The following is a 27,406-nucleotide window of genomic DNA, read 5'->3' on the forward strand; positions in this document are numbered from 1 at the left end:
CCTGCAGTAGCTTAAGAAAGAACTGTTCATAATTGAACGAGCACTTAATGCTTGGAAGAGGGTGATGGTCAGTTGACAGCTCACATACTACACACACACAGAGGCCTTTTATAGAAACATGTTTGCAACCAAAATTCTGCCAATAGTGAAACTGGAGAAAGAAGATGCATCAGAGCAGGAACTGTGGATCAGTTCAAATATTTTTCTGTAACAGATACCAACACATGGTAAATACGTTTAGGATTTGGACTTTTAAAAATAAGAAAAACATTTCCATTGATTATAAATGTCTTTGCTAACCCAAAGCTGACGTCACAGTAGGAACATGTGCTCAAGATATAAACCACCAGAAATGCACAACATTACTCGAATGAGCAGGCACGAACATTGGGAAACCTTTAAATCTGCTCACTGCCAAAGCTTTTCAGCAGAAACTGCTGCACGTGAACTTTAATCCCCCTCTACACAGTCGTTGCTGAGCTGTTGCTCAGGGCTGAGGCCGGTCTCAGCCTCAGCGGGCTCAGAGTCTTTGGGGGAAAGCGGGCTGGTTTGTTGCGTGGAGGTGTTGTTGGAAGGCTCGAGGTCAGGATCTTCTACAGTTTCATCTCCATCAGTAGAACCTTTGATGACATTTGGTGAGGATGCAGCTGGAGGTTTGTCTCCTAACATGTCAGCAGTCTGAGAGGCTGAAGGGCCTGAAAGGGTTGAGAATTAGAAACAGTGATGGTTTCAGTCAACACAGACACACTCAGTCTACTACGATTTATAAAAGACAGGCAAAGCTGAGATAATGAAAAATGAAACCGTAAACTGCAGGGTTCAAACTCATTGTTCAGGGTCAAATTTAAGCACTTTCAAGGTCCATTATCAAGCTTTTCCAGCACATTACCAAAAAAACAGTTTGCATGTTCCACTTTGCATCACCTCAGTAAGACCATGTAAAAATTAAAACAAATCGTCTTAGGTTGACTTAAATGTTCTTTGTTCCTCTTTTGTTAAAACAGAGAAAAATGCACCACACAAAAATACTGAAAAAGGAAATGGTTGTCTTATATGCATATAGTGCACAAACTCAAAAAACTCATTTCTCTCAAAAATGCAGATGTGCAAATGTGAACAAATCAACTTGTTAGAGATGCTCATCTCCACTTGGAAAAAACAACCACACAAAAGAAGAAATCTGCACAAATGAACAAGTCTGCTCATCAGATATTGATGCTTCTTTCCTACGTGACACAACAACAGGAGACAGATGTTTGGTACTTTAACTAGTTAAGCACCCACACCACCAAAAATGGGGGAAAAGAGAGGAGATCACATTTAATCGGTTATAACACGAGGTCAGAAATATAAGTGCAGACATGAGTGTCCACAGAAGCCTCTGAATCTCAGCTGTAAACCATTTCTACAAACACCAAACAGTTAAAAGAGCAGTTACATCACCATGAATCTGTGGACAGGTAACATCCATATTTTGATTTATGATTTTCTGGAGTTAAATGTGACCCAAAGTATATTTTATAGCATATAAGCTATAAAATACTTTTAAAAATTAGGTGAGGGAAATAATCATTTTTTTCTATGTTTGAGTCCCAGTAACTTTGACATAGTAACATCTGCAGTAATATTTACCCCTCTGATGACAGCTCACAAGCGTTAGCTTTATTTTGATACCAAGACTGTTTACACAGAGTTTGTAATTGCAGAGAAATACTCCATTTATTTTGGCCTCTTCATTTTCGAGCAGGAAGCTCAGAAAAGCCCTGGGGGCCTAACAGGTCAAAGTTCATTCCCAATAAAACTAACTGTGAGATGTTTGACTACATTGCTCTCTGGATTATTGTTACAGTCCTAAATGATCAGCTTTAAAGTGTTTGTGCTAATAACACCATGTACAGTAAGACAGGCATGGAGAACAGCACTGACGGGAGGCTTTGAACAGATGACACACTCAGTTCAATTCAACATATAAGACTTTAAAAACGCACAAACATCGACCTAAAATCTATTTATTCAGTCCATCACCTGTCATAGAATTATGTCAAATAATAATGTATTGTTCATCTCCCTTAAATAAACAGGCAGCCTTAAAGTATGAAACATTCATTCATTAAAACACTAAAATGTGTCTGTCGTCTCCGTGGCTGATAGAGCCCCACAGGCATCAATGTGAGCTTAAAGCCATTTATAATTTTTAAATGGTTTAATGTGTCGGTGCTCACGATAAACACATTTTGAATGAAAGCCAGGGAACTTCAGCAGCACAAGAAATGGCTTCTTTGTGCCCACATGCATCAGTCCCTCTTTTTACCAGTTTTTCTTTAAGGCTTAAGTTGGCTAGTTAAGTGTCGGACTAACGATTAAAGCTTTCACTTGAGTGAAGTCACTAATATTACTGCTACTGCTAAGTAATGTTAGCCAAGTTTAAAGCACACTGCATAAATCACCATGCCATAACTAACTGCTGTGCTAGCACTGCCGTACTCTATCACACTCAGTGCATTTCAATCATTTCTCCAGCAAGTTTGATAGCTAGCAAAATAATAATCATAGTTTTAAACATTAGCCTGTGTTATGTACACATACTCGAAATTATTTACTGTCATGTGACTCAAGAGTACAAATTCCTTCAGTGTCGTTTTCCATCGAACACTCATTAAAACAGCACGAACCCTGAAACTGCTTATTAAAATAATATGTATGTAAATAATAGTATGTTGCATTATAAAAAATTAAGCTTTTGACTGCCCTCCAGAGTTCACGTTAACTTCAGATCTCTGGAAGCTACACTACCTGAATGATGTCAGCTGTTTAGTTTCTATACTGGACAGAAAAAAAAAAAGGGGGGGGGGGTGGATTGGCTCCTCTTAAGGAGGACTAATGACTAAAATGTGAAAGTTTAAAGTCGATGAGTAAATCATGCTCGGGTAATACAATGGAAACGGTCTCATATCACCATCTAGTGTTATAAACTGTAAACACATTTTTATGGGTGAAGGCTCATAATAGAGACCGATCAACAGGTCATTTTCTTTTCTATGGGTCTCATTTAAATCACATTACATCATTTCTGCGGTAAATGAGGACCCTGAAGAACGATTTAATGTCACTGTTAAAGATTTGTAGACAATAGATCGCAGACAGCTGGCTCCGCTTTAACTAAAGAGGAAGTAAAAGCAGTTTGGATCACAAGTGTAAGGCAAAAACAAAAATACTACGCCTAATTGAAGCTGACATCAGACAGGCAGTAAAGAAATCAATGTTTTCTACATGCTTTGCCTCTTATTACCAAACTCCACACTAATGTGAGGAATCTCTGGTGGTTTGGACGAACTGTGCAATACGGGAACTCGTCACTCGACCTTCAGGGTTTCTGGTGGATATATACACTAGATCCACTTCACTACATTGTAAGGAGTATTCACTCACCACCCATCATCCAAATCATTGAATTCAGGTGATCCAGTAACTTCCACAGCTGTATAGAATCAAGCACCTAGGCATGCAGACTGCTGCTACTAAGTGGAAGTGTTTGGGAACGACAGCAACTCAGCCATCAAGTGGTGGATCACGTAAAATCCCAGAGTGGGGGTCAGTGGATACTGAGGCGCACAGAGGTTGCTAATTTTCTGTGGAGTCCATCGCTCCAAACTTCACGTGGTCTCCAGATTAGCTAAAGAACAGTGCACAGAGAGCTTCGTGGAATCCATTTCCATGGCCGAGCAGCTGTAGTCCAAGCCTTACATCACAGAGTGCAACGCAAAGCAATGGGACACAGCGGTGTAAAGCACGCCGCCACTGGACTCTAGAACAGGAGAGATGCAGTCTATGGAGCGACGGATCACAGTTCTCAATCTGGAAAGCCGATAGACAAGTCAACTTAGCAGTTGCCAGGACAACAGAGCTCCAGGTTTGGTGGCAGGGGGATTTCGGTGCGGGGTTGTTTTTCAGAAGTTGGGCTCAGTCTCTTCGTTCCAGTGAAAGGAACTCTTAATGCTTCAGCATGCAAAGACATTTTGGCTCCCGACTTTAAGGGAACAGTTTGGGGATGGCTTCTTCCTGTTCCAGCATGACTGGGCACCAGTGCACAAAGCAAGGTCCACAAAGACATGAACTCTGGCATGGGAGTCCTGACCAGAACACCACTGGGATGAATGAGAGCAGAGACTTGGAGCCAGGCCTTCAACATCAGTGTCTGACCTTACAAATGGTCATAAACTCCCATAAACACTCCCAGAAGAGTTGAAGCTGATATAGCTGCACAGGCGGACGTCGTGAATGGGATGTCACTCGAGTTCATATGAGTGTGGGGGCAAATGAGCAAACACTTTTGGCAATATACTGTACATTCAATGTTTTGCTTTTTGTATTTTCATATAAAGTTAATACACCAATGAAGCTAGATGATCCTTATGAACCTTCGCTGGATGTTTTGTAGCAGAATCATTAATTATTTCTGTTATATTGTGTCCCAGCTGTATGATACATTTTTGCCATTCTTACCAATTTGCTGCTGGCGTGCGCGCCTCTTTTCCAGGGCCCGCTGTCTGTTCAGCTCAATACGTTTCTGCTGCTCTTCGGTCAGAGAGGGAGTAGGTGGGGGAGCGAGGGCTTCGGCAATCTGCCCTTGGGGAGCATTAATAAAACTCTCTCTGCTGAACAGATCAGGATCCCCAAATGTTTCCAGTTCACGTTGTACCTCTTCGTCACCAGCACCTGAACACAATTTCAAGCAGTGCTGATAATTAAGTCCTGTGGAATATGGCAAGTATTTCCTATGTGCACCTGCAGGTGTGAATCCACCGTAGGGCTGTTCGATACAACGATATATACGGTTTGACGATATAAAAACGTCTATTTCATTTTACGCTATCGTTTGTTTCGTGGTGTCGCAAAATAAACTGTTTACGGCAATATTTCTTCATGGTTCTGATGTCACTGTAGTAAAGTTCTCTCTTTCTCTTATATATAACCACACTACGGACGGACAAGCGCCTGTTTTTATGCGTTGTCGTTAGCAACAACGACGGTAAAACCATCGCGTGTCCGCTTGTTTATGTTCCACATAAACCTTTCAGAATAAAGCTCAAGATCCTGTTGAGGCTTTTCAAAATAAACGGAATCACGTGAAAGAGCAGAGTGTTTACGGATGAGAAGTAAAACAGAGCCGCCAGGTGCTAAAAAATAAACCTTAGACTCAAACGTTAGAACAGGCTTTCCCCCGCAGCACGCCGTGTAATAAATACTCACAAAGAAAACGGCGCCGTTACAACTTCTGTCTAAAAATGTGTCGTTTCATGCATCGGTTAAAACACTCGACTCCAGCTACATGACGCGCAGCTGGAAACACTTCACGCAAGTCGAGATTCACAGAATTGACAGAAAATGTTACATTTCTGTGATTTATATCGTTATCGGACGATAGAATTCTTATATCGGGAGATGAGACTTTGGTCATATCGCACAGCCCTAGTCCACCGTATCCCCATCAGTAATGATTTTTCTTCTTACCATCTGTACTTGTAAAATCTTCATGTGTCAGGGGCATGTCCAGTCGTATTCGTTTAAGACATGTCTATAGAAGAATGAGTAAAAAATTACAAATTCTGAACATTAGGAATCCCACACGCTTGCAGGAAATATTCTACTGCTTCCTCTCACCTGCACTTCCTTTTTGCTGCCGAGCCTTTCCACTTTGTCAATAAAATCTTCAAATTGCAATTTGGGGTACAACCTGTGGGCCCAGTTCTCCATCTTCTGCATCAGCAGCCGCAGGTCTGCAGCCTAATGGGGCAAACATCAAAAACAGCGAGTAGTGATATGAAAGAGGGCTGTGTGTGATAGGACGCTTCTTCTTCCCACTAAAAAATGACTTCCAGTCATTGGAACAAAAGACATCTTAATTTGGTAAACCAACCTCTGGTTCCCCTCACTCATTTTTGACCACGACAGAAAGGGCAACTTTTGACCTTTTAGTCTCAAACCAAATTTAGGACATCTAATTAAAAGCTGACAGGCCAAACAGATTTAGCTCAAAAACCAATGTTCATTCACATCTGGTAATTGGTGGGACAGATGTTATCATATCCTACCTCGTGTCCTTTGCCTTTGAACTGGATATTGTCAAAGAGAGTGCCCAGAGCTGGAAGCCCTCGATCTGATATCAGCCTGGGAAAAAATATTAAGACTAAGTTAAACCATTAATGGATTACAAGCAGGGTTAGCAGCACATCCAGGCGTATTTGGCTTATCCAATTCAGGATCGTGGATGGCTGAAGCCCATCCCAGCAGCCAGGTCGCCAGCCTGTCACAGGGCCAACACAGACAGACCCTCTGAATGGAAATGTCAGTGCCTTCAGATGTACCATGTTCAGAAGGCAGTAGCTTGTTGGGGGGGGGGGTAGGGTGTTTGGTTTTCAGGGTGCCCACAACCTTTCTTTTCCTACCTGTTTGTACATAAGGCAGTATAATGAGAAATAGTCAAATTTCTCCATCTAAAAATAAAAAATAAAAAATTGCTATATATATATATATATATTTATAGCAAAGTTGCAATTAATTTGAATATTTTATCAAATGAAAATCTATGTTTTTCTTTAATACAGCTTGCAAGTTTTATCCTAAGTATAATCGACGTTCTTACTTAAAAGCTTATTTAACATCCTTTGATTTAGTATAACTTAGTTCTGTCCAGGAACATTGTGAACAGAACAGTAACAGAGGAGTGCCACTGGGACACCCACTGGGAGACTACTGGGAACGAGCCTGACTTATGGTTGGCAATACTAACCAGGTTCACACTATAGGTGTACAGAGACTGGAAACATCTTTCTCACACACATCCAGGGATGTCTCCAACGCTCTGACAATTTTCAGTCTGGGAATTTTGCCCATCCAAATGATGAAAACAACAATGGTATTAGAGTCTTTCTTCTTTAAATGACTGGCAGAGTGAAGCTGCACCATCATCACACAGATGCAGTCATTTGTACCCGCCGCTAAAGCGTAAGAAGACGCTGCAGTACTCTGCGAAACGACAGGTGTCGCCACTCAGATAATATCACATCACTTTTTTTGTGCAAAGTTCTTTCCACAAACTTACGTTTTCAAACATTTGCAACAACTCTGTGTGTCAGTGTGTCTCTGAGCCTCTGTGCACGATTATTAGTGAAACGGTGATAAAAACCAGTGCAGTCACAGACTCGTGTTCAACCTGGCTGCAACACTGACAGTCTGCACACGTCAATCAATGATTTTGGCCTCCTTGTGTCCCAGCTCACACAAGATGACATCAAATTCCTATTTAAATGCGCATTTTAATGCATTTCAACCCTCTGTCGTGATATAAATGTCTTTGCTACCTGTGGGAGTCCAGCTTGGGTTGGGGTCTCTTCACGCCTCTCCTTTTAGCAGTAGGGACATCAGCCAGCTGTGATACCTCACCTTCATCTCCTGCATTGAAAACACATGACAACAGGATGTGTTTCTAACTCATTCTGTTGGCAGCGTGGCAAACTTCAAGCTTATCTTTAAATCCAGACAAATTATAGACTGGAGGTTACAGAAGAAATGTGCTGGTTTGAACAGTATCTGATAGGTTTCATTTGCTCACGCAAACAAAAACATGTGTGTTGTTATTGTTAGAAACATCCAGTCTCAGAGAGATGCTGAAAAACCAGTTCATGCATTTGTTAATTCTAGGCTGAACTAACAAATTCATTATTATCAAGCTGTTCCAAAAAGCTTTGTGGAAGGACTATGAGAGGTTGTATTTCTCCCACATTAGCCTTTTTTCCTGAATCTTATTTTTCTATGATTCTTCATTAAACCATGAATTTAAAATACAAAGTTCTGAATCATCACATCTTAAAGACCTCATAGTAATCCTGTAAGAGCACAGCAGCATCTACCATCTGCAAAAGGGTCTCCTTCCTCCTGGCCTCCCCGGCCTGGGGAGTGTGGTGGTGGGAGTGGGGGGAAAGCTTCATCCTCTATGCCGTCATAGTCAGGAATGTCCTGCGGGCTATTTTCCTGTGGGTCAACCATGGTGAGTCGGTCCTGGAGACAAAGTAAAAGACGTGTGAGCCCCAGTCAGCATCAGCATTAAGTTACATGAATTTAACTGCAAGTTGAAAAAATGACATTTATTTCTGTAAGAGTAATTCTTTACTGTGTTACAACATCAACATGAAAACCTAAAAAAAACTGGCATTTACTTTTTTCTTTTTTTTACATCAACAGGAGGAGCTGTACAGACACTCATCCCACCTGGAATTATACCCCAAATTCAGAAATGTACTATTATGATACATTAATGGTCCATTATGTTTGTTTCACAGTTATATACATAATACAATTTATAGATTTGTATATATTTACATTCTATCAGGGATGAACTGGTTGTGAACCTTTGGGCTGATAATGACATTTAAAAGTTACAATTTGGATGAATTATTACTGCGATACTTCTTTTGGACTCTGTAGTACCACAGAAATATCATTAAAGTAACAGGTTTGTTTTAAAGTCTTTCAGCTGTTCCGAAAGCATCATCGTCATCATCATTTATATAGCACTTTAAAAACACACCTGGCAGACCGAAGTGCTGCACAATACAAATGTAGTAATAAAATAGCAAAAAACAAACATAGCAATAAAGTAAACTCTTGAGCCAAAATGATGTGACACAACTAGGGCTGCCACAAACGATTATTTTGATAGTCGACTAGTCACCGATTATTTATGCGATTAGTCGACTAATCAGATCATCATCCACTGGACGTAAAACTACAGCTTATTGCACCATGCAGCATATGCTCTTATATAACTATCATTAGCTTACAGCTTTAAGCTTTTAAGGTGCTAACTAAAAATAAAGACAAGATGATAGTTTATTCAATTTTAATGAAATTTGCAGATTGTTTCGGTGAAGTTTAATAAACTCCTTGCTATCTAAAATATAACAGGACAACGGAGTATATTCTCCAGCATCTCACACTTCTGATAATCAGCTGTCTGCTTGACGTTTATTCAGCTGTGTAAAAACTATAACTTTAATCTCAGACAAACCGATTTACTCAGGAACAAATAAAATACTAAAAAAAAAAAAGCCAAACAACAACATTTTTAATTTATCTAAGTGACTCATATATATTTAACCTGAGTAGCGAAAGACGGCGGTGGGTTTGAAAACAATTTGCCTGGAGTCCGGTGTTCTCACCGTGCTAGTGACCTAGCCCCCGGCTAGCTATCGAGCTAGTGGGTAACAGACATCTCTGAAAACGTCGGAGCGCTTTTGAAAATATGTGGTGTCCTGATAAACTGAGCCGATATTTGAGGTTTACACAGCTACATTCTCGGCTGAAAATATGTTAAACGTTTATTTTGTGACCCAGAAAGAATAATAAGAGTAATATTAAAACTAACTAGCTGCCGCCATTGTTGGAAACTGAGCTGGGCCGCGCTATGAATTCTGGGACACAGCGGCTTCTTCTTCTTCTTCTTCTTCTTCTTCGGGGTTTAACGGCAGCTGGCATCCTTGTACATGCAGTGCTGCCATCTTCTGTTTCAGTCCGTTATTACACTCTTAAATCCTGCTACTTATTCCTGCGTCTTTTGGGATCTTACAAAGCTTCAAACGACGCGTCGACTATTAAATCAGTCGTCGACGATTTTGATAGTCGACGTAATCGTGACTAGTCGACAAATCGTGGCAGCCCTAGACACAACACAGACACAAAAGGAAATCTTCTACATTGTTTTGCTGTTCACACAAGTTCTAATGCTACCCTTTGTTTCTGGAAGGAGACGATTTTCTGTCCAGTATTAAAGTTCAAAGAACAGGGTATCCGTCTCCAGTGGGCTGCTAAACAAGTTTACCAGAAAAATCAGACCCACGGTCATGTTGTGTCACTTTGAGTGATTAGTCAGCAGCAATAACAGGGAATGACAAACTGACAGACTTTGGATATAAAACAAACAATTTAAACATTTAGAAGTTAAACATCTTCTCGGATTCCTTTTGCTGCACATGTCTATGTATGTATTTGCTGTACAGTGTCATTTGTTTGGAACATTAATCTTGATGTATACATAAACATTTGATTTAAAAAACGTGTTTAAAAATGAACACTGACACAATTAAACACAACACTGGTGCACGGTGACTGCAAACAGAAGCAGCTGTTTGTATCCTCCTGTGGATACAAACCAGCAAGAACTCATCAGATCTCTGTCACTTACCATTAATGAAGTTTGGCTTTTATTAATAAACAGAGAGCACGGATATCTATGGAAGAAATATAGTATCATCAGAATTCAAGTATTTTTAGACATTGAATTTATGACACTGAATTTTTATCCTCCAAATTTCCCTGCAAAAATATTCACCTGCAAAAATTCACCTGAAAAAAATTCACCTGCAAAAATTCACCTGCAAAAATTCACCTGCAAAAATTCAACTGCAAAAGTGATGAACTTTAATGACCCAAGCCAGAGCAATCAGCACCAGATCGAGTCGAGTGGCTCTCAGCCAATTAAATTACGCTGTTTGATCACATGACACCGTTAGCCAGCAGTGTGTCTCCTAAAAGAGAGCTGTTTAAAGGTGAGTGATTAAGTTTTTCTCCTAAATAGAGATCATTACAGAACGCCTAGTCCTACTTAAAATCCCATTTATTATTATTATTTTTTTTATCATCTACTCGAACTAAGGAAAACGTTTGACTAACTCAAAGACAATTTCCACGCCTCCCCTGCCTGACTGCAGAGGCAGTTTTGAATTTAGGAGCGCCAAGATGGCAGCGGCAAACCCTGGCGGCTCTCCGGTGAGTATATATATATTTTTTTATCTTCAAGTTTGTCTTTTGAAACCTTAATTTTATTTAAATCCGTTGCTCACGTATAAAGTACACAGACACAACTCGTCTGAGGCGTGTCTCACTAAGCGCTACATGCTAGCATCCTGCTAACCGAGCTACCCTTTACATGCTGTGCTTTAGAAAATAGGATACTCGTTAAAAAAAATACTCCGCAGATATTGATAGACGAACACTGCAAATATAATGTTGGAAACGAGAACGGCCTTTGGTGAAGGGGTAAAATACACCATGAATAAAGCCATAGAGTGAATGGCTGCCATGGTTGCAGAACAGCCTGATTTAATGACAAGAATGGGGAAGAGTGAGGTGAAGTGAACCACAGCCACAAAACACGGTCAGACAAGGCGGCAAAAGGGCAGTGATCTGTCCGTCAGTATGAAGTTGGTGTGTGCTTTGGTGAACAAAAACTCCAGACTGGTAGCAGGAAGATGGGAGACTCGTGTTTCACTGGAATAGTGGTGAATTAAAACATCCTTTGTTGGGGACATTTCGGTGTAAATGCATCCATACAGGCAAGACGGAGGCAGACCAGACAGTGAAGAAAACAAGGCAAACATTAGAAATATAAAAACGGAAATATAGGATGAGTCGGGGATGAGTTCCTGCCCCAAGTGGAGGAGTTCAAGTATCTCGGGGTCTTGTTCGCGAGTGATGGGAGAAGGGAGCCGGAGATCGACAGACGGATTGGGGCTGCAGCTGCAGTAATGCGGACGCTGCACCGGTCCGTCGTGGTGAAGAGGGAGCTGAGTGTAAAAGCGAAGCTCTCAATTTACCGGTCGATCTACGTCCCTACCCTCACCTATGGCCTTTACATGACTAACGTCCCCTCTTCTCCCTACCTCACATTAGCCCCCATCTTTCTTCCAGGTGGAAAAGACCCGTCACCTTCTGGGAGTGGCGGCTCCCGTGGGAACAGCTCCCACCACCAAGTCCCTGAGTGAGTCTCTGTCCCCCAGCGTGAGCTCCAGCACTCTGTCCACCTCCACCTCCGCCTCCTCGCAGATCTCCAGCACCACCTTTGAAAGCGTGAGAAGGAGCTGGCCACCAAGGTGAGAAAAACGTGGGCTTAGTGGGCGTTCTTGTTGCTGCCTTCTTCCTTCTCTGCTCGGTCTTGTTCCTGTTGTGTTGTAGTGCCTGCGCCTTCTGACACACACCTTCAATACTGAATACAAGCAGCTGGTGAACAGCATCAGTGACTGCAAGGTGAGAAATAATACAAAGAAATTAAAAAATAGCCTTTCTGTGTCACATCAGGGAGTTCCTATATTGACGTCTACCTCATCCTGCTGTTGTTTCACTTCAGCTTTCTCTCATCTCACCGATCGGACGTGATCCATCCGTGACGAGCTTCAGCAGTGCCACCCTCACCCCTTCCTCTACCTGCCCCTCTCTCGGACTCGCGCTGTGGCTCCATGGGCCAGAAGTAAACATATTTTTAGGAACATTGACCTCGATCTGCAAACGGTTATTGACAGGTTATCCATTTGATTCTAACTTGGTGTGATTTGTGTTAAAGGACCCCTGAGAACAGCTCACGTGCCTCCAGTCCCTCCTGCTCAGACTGTGAAAACTTCCCGATGGTTCCCACTCTGGAGACCTCCTACCTTGCGCGGGCTGCAAAGAACGAGTTCCTGAACTTGGTGCCTGATATTGAAGAAATGCGACCAGGGTGAGTAATGCCATATTAACCCAAATACTGTCACTATGACATGTGTCTCACAGACCAAATGTAAGTCGACACTCATGTTCTCTAGTTCAAGCAGAAATGATGTGGATCGATTCAAATTCCTGAGCCTGGATGATTTCAGCTGGAAACAAACCAACTCTGCTTCTTCCTCAGATAATTCAATTCAATTTTATTTATATAGCGCCAAATCACAACAAAAGTCGCCTCAAGGCGCTTCATAGATACAGAGAAAAACCCAACAATCATATGACCCCCTATGAGCAAGCACTTTGGCGACAGTGGGAAGGAAAAACTCCCTTTTAACAGGAAGAAACCTCCAGCAGAACCAGGCTCAGGGAGGGGCGGGACCATCTTCTGCGACCGGTTGGGGTGAGAGAAGGAAGATGGGATAAAGACATGCTGTGGAAGAGAGACAGAGGTTAATAACAGATATGATTCAATGCAGAGAGGTCTATTAATGCATAGTGAGTGAGAAAGGTGACTGGAAAGGAAAAACTCAATGCATCATGGGAATCCCCGGCAGCCTACGTCTATTGCAGCATAACTAAGGGAGGATTCAGGGTCACCTGGTCCAGCCCTAACTATATGCTTTAGCAAAAAGGAAAGTTTTAAGCCTAATCTTAAAAGTAGAGATAGTGTCTGTCTCCTGAATCCAAACTGGAAGCTGGTTCCACAGAAGAGGGGCCTGAAAACTGAAGGCTCTCCCTCCCATTCTACTTTTAAATACTCTAGGAACAACAAGTAGGCCTGCAGAGCGAGAGCGAAGTGCTCTAATAGGGTGATATGGTACTACAAGGTCATTAAGATAAGATGGGGCCTGATTATTTAAGACCTTGTATGTGAGGAGCAGGATTTTGAATTCAATTCTGGATTTAACAGGAGAAATCTGCTCTCTCTTTCTAGTCCCTGTCAGGACTCTTGCTGCAGCATTTTGGATTAGCTGAAGGCTTTTCAGTGAGTTTTTTGGACATCCTGATAATAATGAATTACAGTCGTCCAGCCTGGAAGTAATAAATGGTAAATGCCCTGTATTTATATGGCGCTTTACTAGTCCCTAAGGACCCCAAAGCGCTTTACATATCCAGTCATCCACCCATTCACACACACATTCACACAATAAATGCATGAACTAGTTTTTCAGCGTCACTCTGAGATAGGATATTTCTAATTTTAGAGATGTTGCGCAAATGGAAGAACGCAGTCTTACATATTTGTTTAATATGTGCGTTGAAGGACATGTCCTGGTCAAAAATGACTCCAAGGTTCCTCACAGCGTTACTGGAGGCCAAGGTAATGCCATCCAGAGTAAGAATCTGGTTAGATACCATATTTCTAAACTTTTCAGGGCCGAGTACAATAACCTCAGTTTGATCTGAATTAAGAAGCAGAAAGTTAGCGGCCATCCAGGTCTTTAAGTCTTTAAGACATTCCTGCAGTGTAACTCATTGGTGTGTGTTATCTGGCTTCATGGACAGATAGAGCTGGGTGTCATCTGCATAGCAGTGAAAATTTATGCTATGTCTTCTAATGATGCTGCCTAGGGGAAACATGTATAATGTAAACAGAATTGGTCCTAGCACTGAACCCTGTGGAACTCCATAATTAACCTCAGTGTGTGAAGAGGACTCTCCATTTACATGCACAAATTGGAGTCTATTAGATAGATATGTCACAAACCAAACTGTACACTGGTAAACTGTTACAATAAAAAAGACCGTAATTTTCTTTACTCTTCTTTATTTATGTAACTTTTGTTTTCACTGGCAATTTAGTGTTAGGTTAGGACAAAAAACAAATTAGGAAGGTTAAAGACAGAACATTACTAGATTGTGGTTTTAATTAAAATGTAGCCTTTGACAATGCTGAACACATGAGAAGCTACTTTAAGGCATATCACCCAATTTGTAATATTGCTAAACATTTCTTAAGGCAGACGAGTCATGCTGGCTGGGTCAGTGTCATTTTTGTTGTAATTGATGTCTGGTTTGTTCTGTTCCCTAGTGATGGGTAGGGATGGGTACCAGTATCCGGTGTTCTGACATAATCCTTGAAATAGTAATAACACAGTATCCTCAGCAAAGATGAATTAAACAAGTTTTATTTTAATGGAAGTTTACTTCAAGTCTTCAGATTTTTACTGTCTTTTATTTGATTACTTTAAAGTATATGATTACATTAGAGTAATTAAATAAAGACAGTTTTGATGGAGCTCCTGAGCCAGCCCAAGCTCTCTATGAAGACGAGGAAAAACTCCCCTGGGGGGGCCAGACTGACGGGAAGAAACCTCGGGAAAGCCCATTCAAAGAGAGATCCCCTTTCCTGGGATGGCTGGGGGGGGTTACAGGAATTCCAAAACACTGAAATTTAAAGTGGGCCAATTAAAAAAAATTATTTCCTGAAAAAAAGAAAGGTAATTCATACATCACACATAAATGATAACGTCTGAATTGTGTGTGTTTGTGTGTGTGTGTGATAGGCTTATCTCAGCCAAGTGTGATGCTGTAGCTCCTCCAGCGTCGGCCGCGTCTCCGGGACTTTGGTTAAACACGCGTCCAAGAAATCCCGGCAGTCTGGAAAGAAAGGAAAGAGAAAAAACATGAAGATGATAGTTCCAGTGGTCCAAGCCATCAGTCAGTCTTGAAGTGTGACGTTTTCTTACTTTTGGACAGATGTCTTTTGAATTTCAGGCGCTTTTTGAGGAAGCTCGTGGTGTTAAAGTCCCCGGCATGAAGCGCTTCGTACAGAACCACTCCCATTTGCCATACCGTGGTGGGTCCACACCTGTAGCAACTGCGCCCGTACCACTCGGGAGGGGAGTAAATTTCTGTACCTAATAAACAGACACAATTGCAATTTCTTCTAAAACAAAAGGCGAAAATTGTGACATCTGTGAAGAGCAAGAGCAGAATATGTTACCATAGAAGACGCGGTACTGCGACTGCTCCTTAACAAAGCAGCTCAGTCCAAAGTCGATGATACGAACACGCGGTACATCTGAGCCGGTCTCAATTAGAATGTTCTCACTCTTGATGTCCCGGTGAAAGATGTGTTTATCCTCCAGGTGCTTCGCAGCATCAACCAGCTGCTTCAGAATGACCTGGAAATAGAGCAGGGCGATATGACCAAAAATATTTATCACGATATACATTTGAAAAGTTGCGATAACGATATAACTGACGATATAACTGACGATATAATTGACACTAGACAAAATACTTTACAACTCCACAACTTTATTAGTGCAAAAAACCCCATAAATGTATTTTCACTTAAACAAGCAGCTGTTTTTTTATGTGCATTAAAGTTATATAAAAATGTAACAGTGCAAATGCAAATTCCTCGCTGACAGTTTAACCAAAAGGCATTTCCAGTGGAAATTGGCCGACATATCCTCAGCATAACCATGTAAAATATCCACAAAGCTTAAAAAGAGGTTATACACACACAATACGGTAATATCACGTTGAGGTGCAGTACGTATCACTCCGCGAGGCGCCTGCCTACGATAGCCGTAATGCTCCGACAATCCATCGAGCGGTGCGGCTTTGTAGCTTAGCAAAGTCGCCGTGTACATAAAATCGTTTTGAGGTCAGTAAACACAACCAGAATTCATACATAAGGCACACGGGATTATAAGGGGCACTGTCGAGTTTCAGAAAAATCAAAGGATTGATTTTAAGTGTGCCGTATTTTCCAAACAACACGGTAATAACGACGGCCCGCTAGCATGCGCTACCAAAAATCGTGCTTTGTTGTGTATCTGACGGACGAAAGCTAAACCAGTTCCACACCACTAAAGTTGCAGCATTTTTACAAACCAGTTCTGGTTCATCCGTTTCATTCAACGATCCACTTTTGCTCTTCTCTTTCTGCGTCACCGCCATCTGCGTATGTAAACATAGGCACTGCGCATGCGCGTTTTACCTATTCTAGCGCGATATTTCATTTTCCTATCGTTGCCCAAAATTACACCGGTACATACCGTGAATGGTATGATATAGCCCAGCCCTACCTGGAAACGATGAAAAAGACAATAATCAATCAATGGGTTAATGTTTCTCTAATACTCTGTGCTTTGATTGAATGATGTACAGTCTAAGACTCTTCTAAGGCAAGTCAACTTGCCTTGTCCTCTGGCAAAAATCCTCCATTTTCTTTTATGTATTTATCCAGGTCCACAGCGGGGACAGGTCTCTCCATCACCAGGATCAGCTCTCTGCCAAAGTCAAACCACTCCAACAGAGACACTGGGGCTGATGTTTCCACTGATCCATCTGCTTCAGCTGCAAGCTTCAGCATGATGGCAACTTCCACTGACACATTCTTCCCGTTATCATCCTGAAATATTTCAACAAAGTGGATGATGAGGCACAGACGTTCCACAGGTGAACGCTGCATGCAATCCACTAATGTAAAAACAATTCAAGTCTTGCACATTTACCTTCACTTTGCAGTACACTTTCCCCTTTGGGATGTGTTTGATGGCCACCTAAAAGACACAGGGCATTGATGAGTATTTCCTCAGTATGACATCATTAAAGGTGTAAAACAGCATACATCTCAGCTTACGATATTATCCCTTATCTGCATTACTGCCTGTCTTACTACCACCATCTGAACACTTACTGGTAAATGATCCTTTATGCGGTAGCCAGCAAATACTGCTCCGCATCCTCCTTCTCCAAGCCGGTGCTCCTCCACGTATCTCGCTTGGAAGTCTCCTAAACAGACAAACACAAATTGGGTTTTACTACAGCTGTCACACAAATTACTCTCTGCTGTACCCTAAATGTTCATTTTGCTCTTCACCTGAATATAAAAGCTAAGCTGCTTGCTACTTACGTTTCTGTTCAGCCACTGACTTTTTGACAACGGTTTTGGTTTTGTCCTGGTCCACGTTCTTTTTCTTAGGTGGGTCCCTGGTGTCTCCCGCAGCTTTCCTTTTGCCAGCCTTTTTGTTTTTACTGCAGCTCTCTGAAATCTCTATGCTGCAGTCTGCAGATGTGGAAAACACCAAAAGCACGTCAGCTTATTAGATAATAGACACAAATATCTCCCAAACACTAATATCTTCAAACTAGCAACCAGATGTACACTTAATCTACCCCTCACTCAACTAATTAGCCTACCTTTACCAGTGTCCAACCAGGAAGATGCCTGCCCCTTGTCACCGCTCACATGCTCAAGAAGTTTACGCTTTTTTGCTGTATTGGTTGTCCCCGCTTCATCTTGTTGGACCTTTCGCTTGACTCCCCCGACCACATGAGCATCTGAGCTGGTGGAAGGACCAGCCTGCTCAGTGACCCTCCTTCTTTTTATGGGGGTCGTTTTTTCAGGACTGGCCTTTCTTTTAGCCATCCTGCTCTTACAATCTATAAACAACAACAACACATTAGTGAAAAAGAGCGCTCGACATCAGGACTAGAAGGATTTTGATGTCATTGAATTTTAAATTAGTATTGCTTACAATATAATAACAAGTTTATCCTTTTGATAAAAAACACACCAACACGAGTCCATACTAGGTCTACTAAGTCTAGATACTGATGACACTTGTTGCTCTGTTTTCACTGCTCAGTCCAAGAATAAACTTGTCACATTATTTTACCAAAAGACAAAGTGCCCCAGTAACCTTTCTTTGATTAGACATGTTGCACTCAGGTTAGTTTCAATCAAAACCAGGATTTAAATCCTCTAAAAATGAATCATTTTATACACAGAGCCTCAACATTGTTAGAAATGTACATTCTGTTATTTAGGGGATTTTATTTTTTACTTACTTTGATCTCCTGGATCTTTCTTATCTGCCTCAGTCGTAACTTTTCTTGTTTCCTTTTTCATCTTAATTTTTAAAATAGAAAATGTCACCTTAATGAGTGAATAGTCCTTCAAATGTCTGGATGCTTGACTTTTCTAACTAAGCTGTATAAGTCAGTTCTGTAAGTGAGCTTTAAAAGTAAACTCCGGAGTCTATGGCAACACAACATTAGAACCTTGCCTTTTAGTGACATCACTAAAAGGCAAGTAGTTTAAAGAAAAACACTCTGGCATTTCATATAATTCAGTAATTTCACATTAAACTTTCTTTCATTATCCTTTCATTATTTGTTTAAAGACTTGATGTGTGGATGCTACTATGAAGACTTCTAGTTGAGCAAACACTAATAAACACTGACTAGTTTATCTGAGATAAAATATAACACTTTTTTATTAAGTCAGTGTTAACTCTGTTTTTTTTCTGTTAGGATCATTCAATAGTATCAGAAGAGAAAAGAAAAGTATGTTTTGTTTTGTTTTGTTTTTTTTCTTCAAGATCTGTTCACATGTACTTAGCAAGAGTGAGTACACAGCGTTAAAAAATGGTACTTAGTGTAGTGAGGAAGGCGAAAAGCAAAGAGAGCATATGAAGGTAATATTGAAGAAGGCGCAGTTTTGAAGTGGTGAAAGGCAAAGGCATGAGTGCAAGCGTAATAAAAGGTAATAGGAGAGATGTCGAGCAGGCGGAGGACTTGGCTGGAGCAGGAAAAGGCAAAAGGGGAAACGCGAGTGCACGTCTGAAACTTCTTCACTGTCAGTGAATCCTAATTCTTAAGACTAACTAAGAAGAATAAATCTATGTATGAATGTCGTTTTGAGCACATCTCCTCTTTCTACTGATCAATTCTTCCACCTAGTGGATAGATGATAGTATTGCAGCTTGTCTCATCACCTGTTGTGTGTTTTGTGTGTTCCAGAACCTGCGTCCTGTTGGAGTACTGTACGTAAAACACACAAACACTGGAGTGAACACAGCTGCTGAACATCTCTATATTCATAACTTCTTCCTGTTATCTCATATCTGTCTCCCTTCATCTGTGTAGGAACGGTGTACAGATGTATGATTATGTCACTCCTGCTCCTCCACCTAACACCTCCACTCCAAAGTAAGTTTGCTCTGCTGCTTTGGTTCACTGATCTGCAAGTATCTGTCATTTGTTTGCAGATGTCTGCAGGAATTATTGTAATGATCCATTAATGGTGCCTGATTTCATTCAGTTTTACAGCTTGTCTCGTGTTTTTGAACTGCTTCCCTCACAGTTGTACACAGTGCTAACATGTGCTCTTACTCTGTGTTTTATTCCTGAAGAAAAAGAAAGTGCCCAGCCCAGCAGGATGAAGATGGGCCATACGTCAAGAAGCCGCCAAATGCCTTCATGCTCTATCTCAAAGAGCAGAGGCCAAAGGTCATTGCTGAACTCAACATCCCTGGAAGTGCAGCCGTAAATGCAGTGGTGGGACAGAGAGTAAGTGTGTAACTCTGCATACATTTATGCATCTGTTAATGTTGTCTGCTCATGTTTTTGCATGTGTCCCAGCTGTCCTGTAGTTATGTGTAGTAGCAGTGCTCACAGTGTGTTCTTATGATCTTCTGTCCACAGTGGAAGTCGCTTTCAAACGACCAGAAAGCCAGATATTTCAAGCAGGCTGAAACAGAAAGACAGAATCATGCCAAAGAGCATCCAGCCTGGTCGACCAAAGAAAACTATGTATGTCCAAAGTGCCAACATGCAGTTCACACATGTGTGCATCACTGCACTGAATGATGAAACAGTCACTGCACAGAGTTTGTATCAGCTAATGAAAACTCTGTGTTTGTTTTCCTCATTGGACTCCCCTGTTGCAGCCCTTCAGTTCCAGACAGAGGAAGCCTTTGTCGCAGACAGTGAGGAAGAACTGCTGTCAGTGCTGGAAGAGCTTGACCCCCTCCCCATCACTGCGCAGTCTCAGCAGCCCTCACCCACCCCTGCCTCTCCTGTAGATGCCTCTCAAACTGCATCAGTTCAACCCCGAGTTGAATTATTTCAAGACCGAGATGAGCCCATCTGTTTTGCTGAAATCCAAGAAGACATGTGGTCAGTGCTTGACTACCTCCCCGTCTCTCAGCAGTCTAATGTGCTCTCCTCTCCTCATTCACACAACTACTCGACTCCTAAACAAAATCTCATCTGTCCTGCTGATTCCCCTCCATCCAAACTGGCGTCCTCCCCTGTTGCATTCACTGAATTGCCGTCAACAACCCCCATCTTTTGCCAACTAATGAAAAACAATAATTTCATTATAGACTATTGGACCGATTTCAATTGAATTAAACTGTTACTCCTGTTATTTCAACATCTGTCTTTGTGTAAATAAATGAAAAAACAAACAATAGATGCTTCTGTCATAAGTTACAGCAGGATGAAACAACCTTCATGTAGTTCTTGTTTTTAACACTGCAAACCTTCTTTAGTTCTTTTGTTTCCTTTCATATTCAGCACACATCTGTCAGTGTCCACTAACTGTCAGGGAAAAGCCAGATAAAAACACTGTGGGGTCTTTTGGGACACGTGCTCGTTGGGTTTACTCATAGATATCAGAAATGATCTGTTCTGTATTCAAAGGATACACGAAGGACGTTTGTATTAAATGCAATATAGCGACTGATCATATGCTGCTTTCTTTGGGGGCTTTTCACCACCATGTTACACAAATCCAGTTTCTAACTGAAAAGAAAATCCTTCACCATTTTCTAATCAAATTCCCTGGTTTCCCATGTCAGAGATGTCATGGCTGAAAGGATCATCGCATATTGAGCTCAAAGCTAAACTCTTGTGTAGGGCCTCTTTCCATGTTGCACCATTCATTTTAAAAGGTCCTGGTAACAAGAGACAGAGGTGACTTGATGTATTACAGTTACTTCCCAATTTACAGAAATGATGTGACTTCTGACATTTTCCTAGCAGGAAATGTGCTACTGTGGGACACTGAAAGAATAAACAGCAAGGCACGTTTTGTTTTAATAACTTTTCTTTACTTCATTTGTATGAACTAGGTTTACCTTACAAAATCTTATACTGTATATAATGTTTTATGTTTAATTCATGTCAATGTCAGCTCGTGTTTACTCGGGTGAGCAGTACCGGCCCACAAAGAGAATGCTCTTGGTGGGTTTATGTCGGATGAAGAAGATGAAGGGATGGTCGGCAACAAACTCAGCGGGAATCGTTATAGAGCGGACTTCCATGTCAACCCCAGTGGCAGCAGCAGCCTCAGTTCCTCCTTCATTTACATCCACGAAAGCCTTGTGGACAACTTTGGACACTATCAGGTCATTTGCTGGAGACATTCCTAGTAGATGAAGAGCCCAGAAATCAGTTGTTTTATTCTTTACCAGATGATGTTTTGCAGTTTTTGTGCTCTCAATATAACTGTATAATTGATTCAGTGTGTCTCATTGGTGCAATATTTCTCACCAGAGAAGTCTCTCTTGTAGATGTCAAAAGCGTTCTCCATTCCCATGTTGGTCAGGATTTTCTCCAAGTCATACTTCTCCTCCATCTTAAATCGAGGGAGCTTGACATCAACCTCGTTGGGGCTCATCATGTCTGGGCGAGTCCAGTCCACAAAGTTCTGATAGGTCAGCTCCTTCTCCAGCTGTGTGGATACAGTGTCACTAGCTTGTCTGATTGAAACTGGACATTAAAGTACTGGTAAGTGCATCTTACCTTTTCCAAGCCTGTGGTATCATCTTCTATGTCATTAGGCAGGAATATGAGCATGCTGAGGTCATTTCCTTTATACGGCATCTCAAGAATCTGTCCAGAAACATTGTTTTTATTTATTACTCCATCAAAGATGATCTGACTTCCTAATCTAGAAATTTAGGCTGATATTTGTAAAAGACAAGTTTTAGATCATGCTGGTGAAATCCTGTAATAAGCTGAAAGTGATGGATGTTACCTTGCAGTTGGCCTCAGGAATGGTCGCAAAAGGAAATTTACTTTTCTGCTGCATCATCTTCACCGGCTTAGTGTCGTTCTGAAAAATAGGGGAGACAAGAGAAATGTTTTTTGTGTTTAGTCTCAAAATGATCTCAAAAAGTTCTGTCATGGTTTTATTCCAGCCATTGAGTGGATTTGGATGTAGAGCACACGTCACAACACAACTTGTTCTTGTTAGCCGAAGTTTGTGATGTGCTGTTGTTTGAGATTTATTTGAGAACTTATTGGATATTACATGAATAATAAACTGCATTGCATAACTGCATAAAGTTGGAAAGTGATCGTCCTAAAAGCACGATTTTATCCCCTCAGAGCTCCAGGCTTTATGTTCTCATTCAGCAAAGTCCACAGCTCGTTTGTAGTATGACAGATCAAAGTATAACTGCACCATCCTATGCTGCCTTTCTGCACTGTTACCTTGTTCAGTCGAAAATGCACATCAGCAGTCTTCTCCTCCTTAAACTGCGTGTTCCAGCTGCCCTTGAAGTAAATGGCATTCACGAGAACCAGCTTCGTCAGGCTACCCACTGCATCCTGGCTTAGCAAGTCCTTGATTTTATCTGGTAAAAAGAATTTATGAAAACTATTAACTATTACCAAAGATGCACTAGTTACTGTACAACATCTTCAGCTATAAAATCAGAAAACAGGGCAACAGCAAGATGGTTTTTATTTTAAAAAAAGGGGGAAAAAGCTTTATGATCAGTATAACAGGGAACAAAAAACAAAAATTCAAGCGTAGGCTTGAAGCCACTGAGGTGGTTGTTAGCGGGGGTGACGCGATGCTTCTGGTATGCATGAATTAATTAAACAGTCCAATAACTCCAGCAGTACTTATCTTGTCCTTTTTGGTCTTTGTTCCAAACATTTTAAGATAAAAGCGCAGCGGTCACAAACGTTTTGCCTTCTTATGATTAACAACACACCTGACGCTGATTACGTGCGTCCACCTTAAATACCTTACATAAACCTACCATACAGGAACTTAAAAAGGTGGAATCCTCAGTGGTGCTTGGTGCCACACCCTCAGGGACTTTAATGTTATATAAAAACACTGACAGCTCAATATCTGCCTCAGTCACTCTCCCTGATCCAGCTGAGTCACCAATAGGAAAAATCTGCTTTTCACAGGAACTTGGTAACAGCAATAAGAGAATACGTAGTTTATTCCAAGAAGATATCGTCTCTCTCCCATATATAACATCTTATTGGAACCGATATGTTCCAGATATCAAGTGGAAGACAGTCTGGATGGTCCCCCATAAATATTTGATTGTAAATAAGGTGAAAGAAGTCTCATTTAAAATTCTACATAAATGTTATCCAGCCAGTCACTACATGGTCAAATGTAAAAGGGACATAAATACTAATTGTACTTTCTGTGGGGATCATCCAGAAACTGTGACGCATCTTTTTTGGTACTGTTCTTTTACACAGAGATTCTGGAAGGAATTTAGCAGGTTTGTTATTGTCCATATTTTAAGGGAGTTTTCTTTACGATGGGAAAATGTTTTATTCTGTTTGTTTAAGTTCCCCAAGAAGTATGAGAAATGTTTTTTATGATGAATTTGTTCATACTTTTAGCTACATTTTTTATCCATAAATGTAAGTTTACTAACAAAACACCATATTTCTGTCATTATTTTAAGGATGTGGAAATGTACATACAATCAATATCAGACTCCACCAACACAAAGGCTCTCAAAACAATACATGTATGTGTATTCTTATAATTGTTACCTTTTTCTTTTACTCTTGGCTTTTTGTGTTCATGTTCTGTTGTTTTGTATACTTCATCTGTTCGTATGTTGTATACTCATTGTTTGTTAAATAAAGTTTAAAAAAAAAAGAAAAAACTTAAAAAGGTTACCTCTAGCGGCAACATGAGGTATCAACCCAAAAATGGCTCCTACAAAAATAATGTCTTCTTTCAACTGGGATTAAGATTGTCTCATTTCCAGCAGGTGGCACCACAGTCCTATAACCCTCATAGAAAGTCCTTGTATCCTATTATTATAGATGGTAGATTTATAAATGGCCTGTATTTGTATCGCGCTTTTATAAAAACAATGAATGAATTTCCTGCTGCACTTAAGATAATATAAAGATATAGAATCAATAGCAGCCAATCCTAAATGGGCCTGAAAAATAAAAATATGTTAAAGACACAAGTGATCAAAGTAGAAGTACCCATCACATAATATAATAAGAATAGAAGAATTGGCCTGCTATTTACAGCAACATACTGCTGTGATGGTTTTATTAATAGCATGAAACCAAACAGTAAAACCCAGAGATAGTGCTGCTTAATACTGAATAGAAATTAGACTGGAAGAACTGGAAACAGAAAATAATGTGGACGGTGGACAATCCGGTAATAATGTCTCAACTGAACACAACACAACTGATCCCCAAGGATTTACAGTGGAGATCATTTAAAGTTACATTATGCTTACCTTGTGTCTGCTTCTCCACCCAGCTGTTGATGTGGACCCTGGCCTCCTCTGCATTTCCTTTGAAGTCCACAGACTCGAGCTCAGCGTTGTAATGCTTTTTGGTGCCTTTTAAAAATTCCTGGAATTGTGAAAATAAGTCACTCGAAACAGATTCAACAAACTACGGAGACTTCAATCAAGTTCAGTCACTGTGTTAAAACATTTTCAGTCCTTTGGATGCAGTTGAAGCTTGAACTAACCAGTCAGCCTTTGTCTAATAAAAGATTAAAGCAAATAGCTTGTTGGATGCCAATTTAAGTAGCCAGCATAGAAAAATACACAGATTGTGGGTAAGCTGGTTTGTAACGTTTCGGTTCAGATGGCAGCAGTTTTTGCTGACAAATGTAAGTTTTAGTATTTCTAAGTATTAATAAATTACTGTTTTACTTCTTTATATATTTCTTTATACTATTTGCAAATATTTTAAAAGTTTAATCTGCTGTGATGACTGGAACACAAAGGAGAGAAATGGTGCCTTGTCTCTTGTTATGAACTGTAAATAGCTAAGTGCTTAGAGCGACTGGTCCTAGCACACTTCAAATCCTGTCTCCCCCCCACCCTGGACCCCCACCAATTTGCATACCGCCAGAACAGGAGCACAGAGGATGCAGTCTCCATCGCACTGCACTCTGTCCTCTCACACCTGGACAACAACAACACCTACGCCAGAATGCTGTTTATAGACTTCAGTTCAGCATTCAATACAATCCACCCCTCACAACTCATCAGGAAACTGACAGACCTGGGCATCAGTTCCCTCATCTGCAAATGGTTACTGGACTTCCTGACCAACCGCCCCCAACATGTCCGGCTGGATAACCACTGCTCATCTACCATCACAATGAACACCGGTGTACCACAAGGCTGTGTGATGAGCCCTTTCCTCTACTCCCTCTTCACCCACGACTGCAGACCTGCTGATGGTTTGCAGATGACACCACGGTGATTGGCCTCATCAGTGACAACGATGAGGCCGCCTACAGGGAGGAGGTGGATCGTCTGGCTGAGTGGTGCGACACAAACAACCTGCTGCTTAACACCGAGAAGCCCAAGGAGCTCATCGTGGACTACAGGAGGAATGCTGACCCACATCCACCCATCCACATTAAGGGGACGGCTGTGGAGCGTGTGAGCAGCTTCAAGTTCCTGGGAGTCCACATCTCCGAGGATCTCACCTGGACGACCAACTGCTCCAAGCTGGTCAAGAAGGCTCACCAGCGCCTCTTCTTCTTGAGGACTCTGAGGAAGAACCACCTGTCCTCAGACATCCTGGTGAACTTCTATCGCTGCACCATCGAGAGCATCCTGACCAACTGTATAACAGTCTGGTACGGGAACTGCTCTGCCTCGGACCGGAAGGCGTTGCAGAGGGTCGTGAAAACTGCCCAGCGCATCGCCGGAGCACCACTTCCTGCCATAAAGGACATCTACAGGAAGCGGTGTCTGAAAAGGGCTGGGAAAATCATCAAAGACCCCAGTCACCCATCACATGGACTCCTCACCCTCCTGCCCTCTGGGAGGCGCCACAGGAGCCTCCGGACTAAGACCACCAGGTACCGGAACAGCTACTTCCCCACAGCTGTCAGACTCCTGAACTCTGCCTCCTGACATCTGACCCACGTTAAACTCATGCACTGAACATACACACCCCCACAATGGACAACTGTACCCTCAAACACACAATAATAACATGGAGTGAACCACCACTCACAACCACTAGCACTTTATATAGCCTCTGTAGAAACTATCTACACCCTCACTTATCTTAACTGAACTACTGTATAGCTCTGTGTAAATAATCATTCTGTACATTCAATAATCTTTAATCCTACAACTGTTTACAACTTGCATAGTTGCCGGGGATTCCCATGATGCATTGAGTTTTTCCTTTCCAGTCACCTTTCTCACTCACTATGCATTAATAGACGTCTCTGCATTGAATCATATCTGTTATTAACCTCTGTCTCTCTTCCACAGCATGTCTTTATCCTGTTTTCCTTCTCTCACCCCAACTGGTCGCAGCAGATGGCCCCGCCCCTCCCTGAGCCTGGTTCTGCTGGAGGTTTCTTCCTGTTAAAGGGGAGTTTTTACTTCCCACTGTCGCCAAAGTGCTTGCTCATAGGGGGTCATATGATTGTTAGGTTTTTCTCTGTATCTATGAAGCGCCTTGAGGTGACTTTTGTTGTGATTTGGCGCTATATAAATAAAATTGAATTGAATTGAATTATCTGAGGAAGAAGCAGAGTTGGTTTGTTTCCAGCTGAAATCATCCAGGCTCAGGAATTTGAATCGATCCACATCATTTCTGCTTGAACTAGAGAACATGAGTGTCGACTTACATTTGGTCTGTGAGACACATGTCATAGTGACAGTATTTGGGTTAATATGGCATTACTCACCCTGGTCGCATTTCTTCAATATCAGGCACCAAGTTCAGGAACTCGTTCTTTTGCAGCCCGCGCAAGGTAGGAGGTCTCCAGAGTGGGAACCATCGGGAAGTTTTCACAGTCTGAGCAGGAGGGACTGGAGGCACGTGAGCTGTTCTC

The 27,406-nt window shown here is 41.5% G+C and overlaps 3 protein-coding genes across 8 annotated transcripts; 1 reads left to right on the top strand and 2 right to left on the bottom strand.

Moving 5' to 3' along the window:
- Window position 1: 1 nt before the first annotated feature.
- LOC146641846 (TIMELESS-interacting protein-like) lies at window positions 2-9,468 on the bottom strand. Its single transcript, XM_085398502.1, has 8 exons — window positions 9,219-9,468; window positions 7,911-8,058; window positions 7,362-7,452; window positions 6,093-6,168; window positions 5,662-5,784; window positions 5,512-5,575; window positions 4,504-4,716; window positions 2-695 (listed from the first exon to the last, which is right to left on the bottom strand). The coding sequence occupies exons 2-8, from the start codon at window positions 8,044-8,046 to the stop codon at window positions 451-453; spliced, it is 948 nt and encodes a 315-aa protein (XP_085254628.1). The 5' UTR covers window positions 8,047-8,058; window positions 9,219-9,468; the 3' UTR covers window positions 2-450.
- A 958-nt stretch (window positions 9,469-10,426) lies between these two features.
- Window positions 10,427-21,224, top strand: LOC146641847 (transcription factor 7-like 1-B). 6 transcript variants are annotated; one of them, XM_085398504.1, is made up of 9 exons: window positions 11,938-12,081; window positions 12,182-12,301; window positions 12,395-12,547; window positions 16,739-16,950; window positions 19,300-19,322; window positions 19,426-19,488; window positions 19,692-19,848; window positions 19,984-20,091; window positions 20,229-21,224. In XM_085398504.1, exons 6-9 carry the CDS (start codon window positions 19,439-19,441, stop codon window positions 20,361-20,363), a joined length of 450 nt encoding a protein of 149 aa, XP_085254630.1. In that variant the 5' UTR covers window positions 11,938-12,081; window positions 12,182-12,301; window positions 12,395-12,547; window positions 16,739-16,950; window positions 19,300-19,322; window positions 19,426-19,438; the 3' UTR covers window positions 20,364-21,224. The 6 variants fall into 6 exon arrangements, 5 of the variants coding, with proteins under 5 accessions (XP_085254630.1, XP_085254631.1, XP_085254633.1 ...); XM_085398505.1 differs by lacking the exons at window positions 11,938-12,081; window positions 12,182-12,301; window positions 12,395-12,547 and adding an exon at window positions 13,228-13,582; XM_085398507.1 differs by lacking the exons at window positions 11,938-12,081; window positions 12,182-12,301; window positions 12,395-12,547 and adding an exon at window positions 13,231-13,519.
- A 25-nt stretch (window positions 21,225-21,249) lies between these two features.
- On the bottom strand, window positions 21,250-27,274 carry LOC146641848 (leukocyte elastase inhibitor-like; the record flags this gene model as incomplete). The annotated part of the gene is made up of 7 exons (XM_085398238.1): window positions 21,250-21,712; window positions 21,838-22,018; window positions 22,090-22,179; window positions 22,325-22,402; window positions 22,783-22,925; window positions 24,822-24,939; window positions 27,260-27,274. Coding segments are annotated over 7 exons (852 nt in total), but the record flags the coding sequence as incomplete, so codon positions are not given.
- Between the last annotated feature and the right edge of the window lie 132 nt (window positions 27,275-27,406).

The sequence above is a fragment of the Rhamphochromis longiceps genome, linkage group LG23, assembly GCF_057381845.1.
Source record: "Rhamphochromis longiceps isolate RC_006_pf linkage group LG23, R_longiceps_female_GT1.1, whole genome shotgun sequence".
Taxonomy (NCBI): Eukaryota; Metazoa; Chordata; class Actinopteri; order Cichliformes; family Cichlidae; genus Rhamphochromis; species Rhamphochromis longiceps.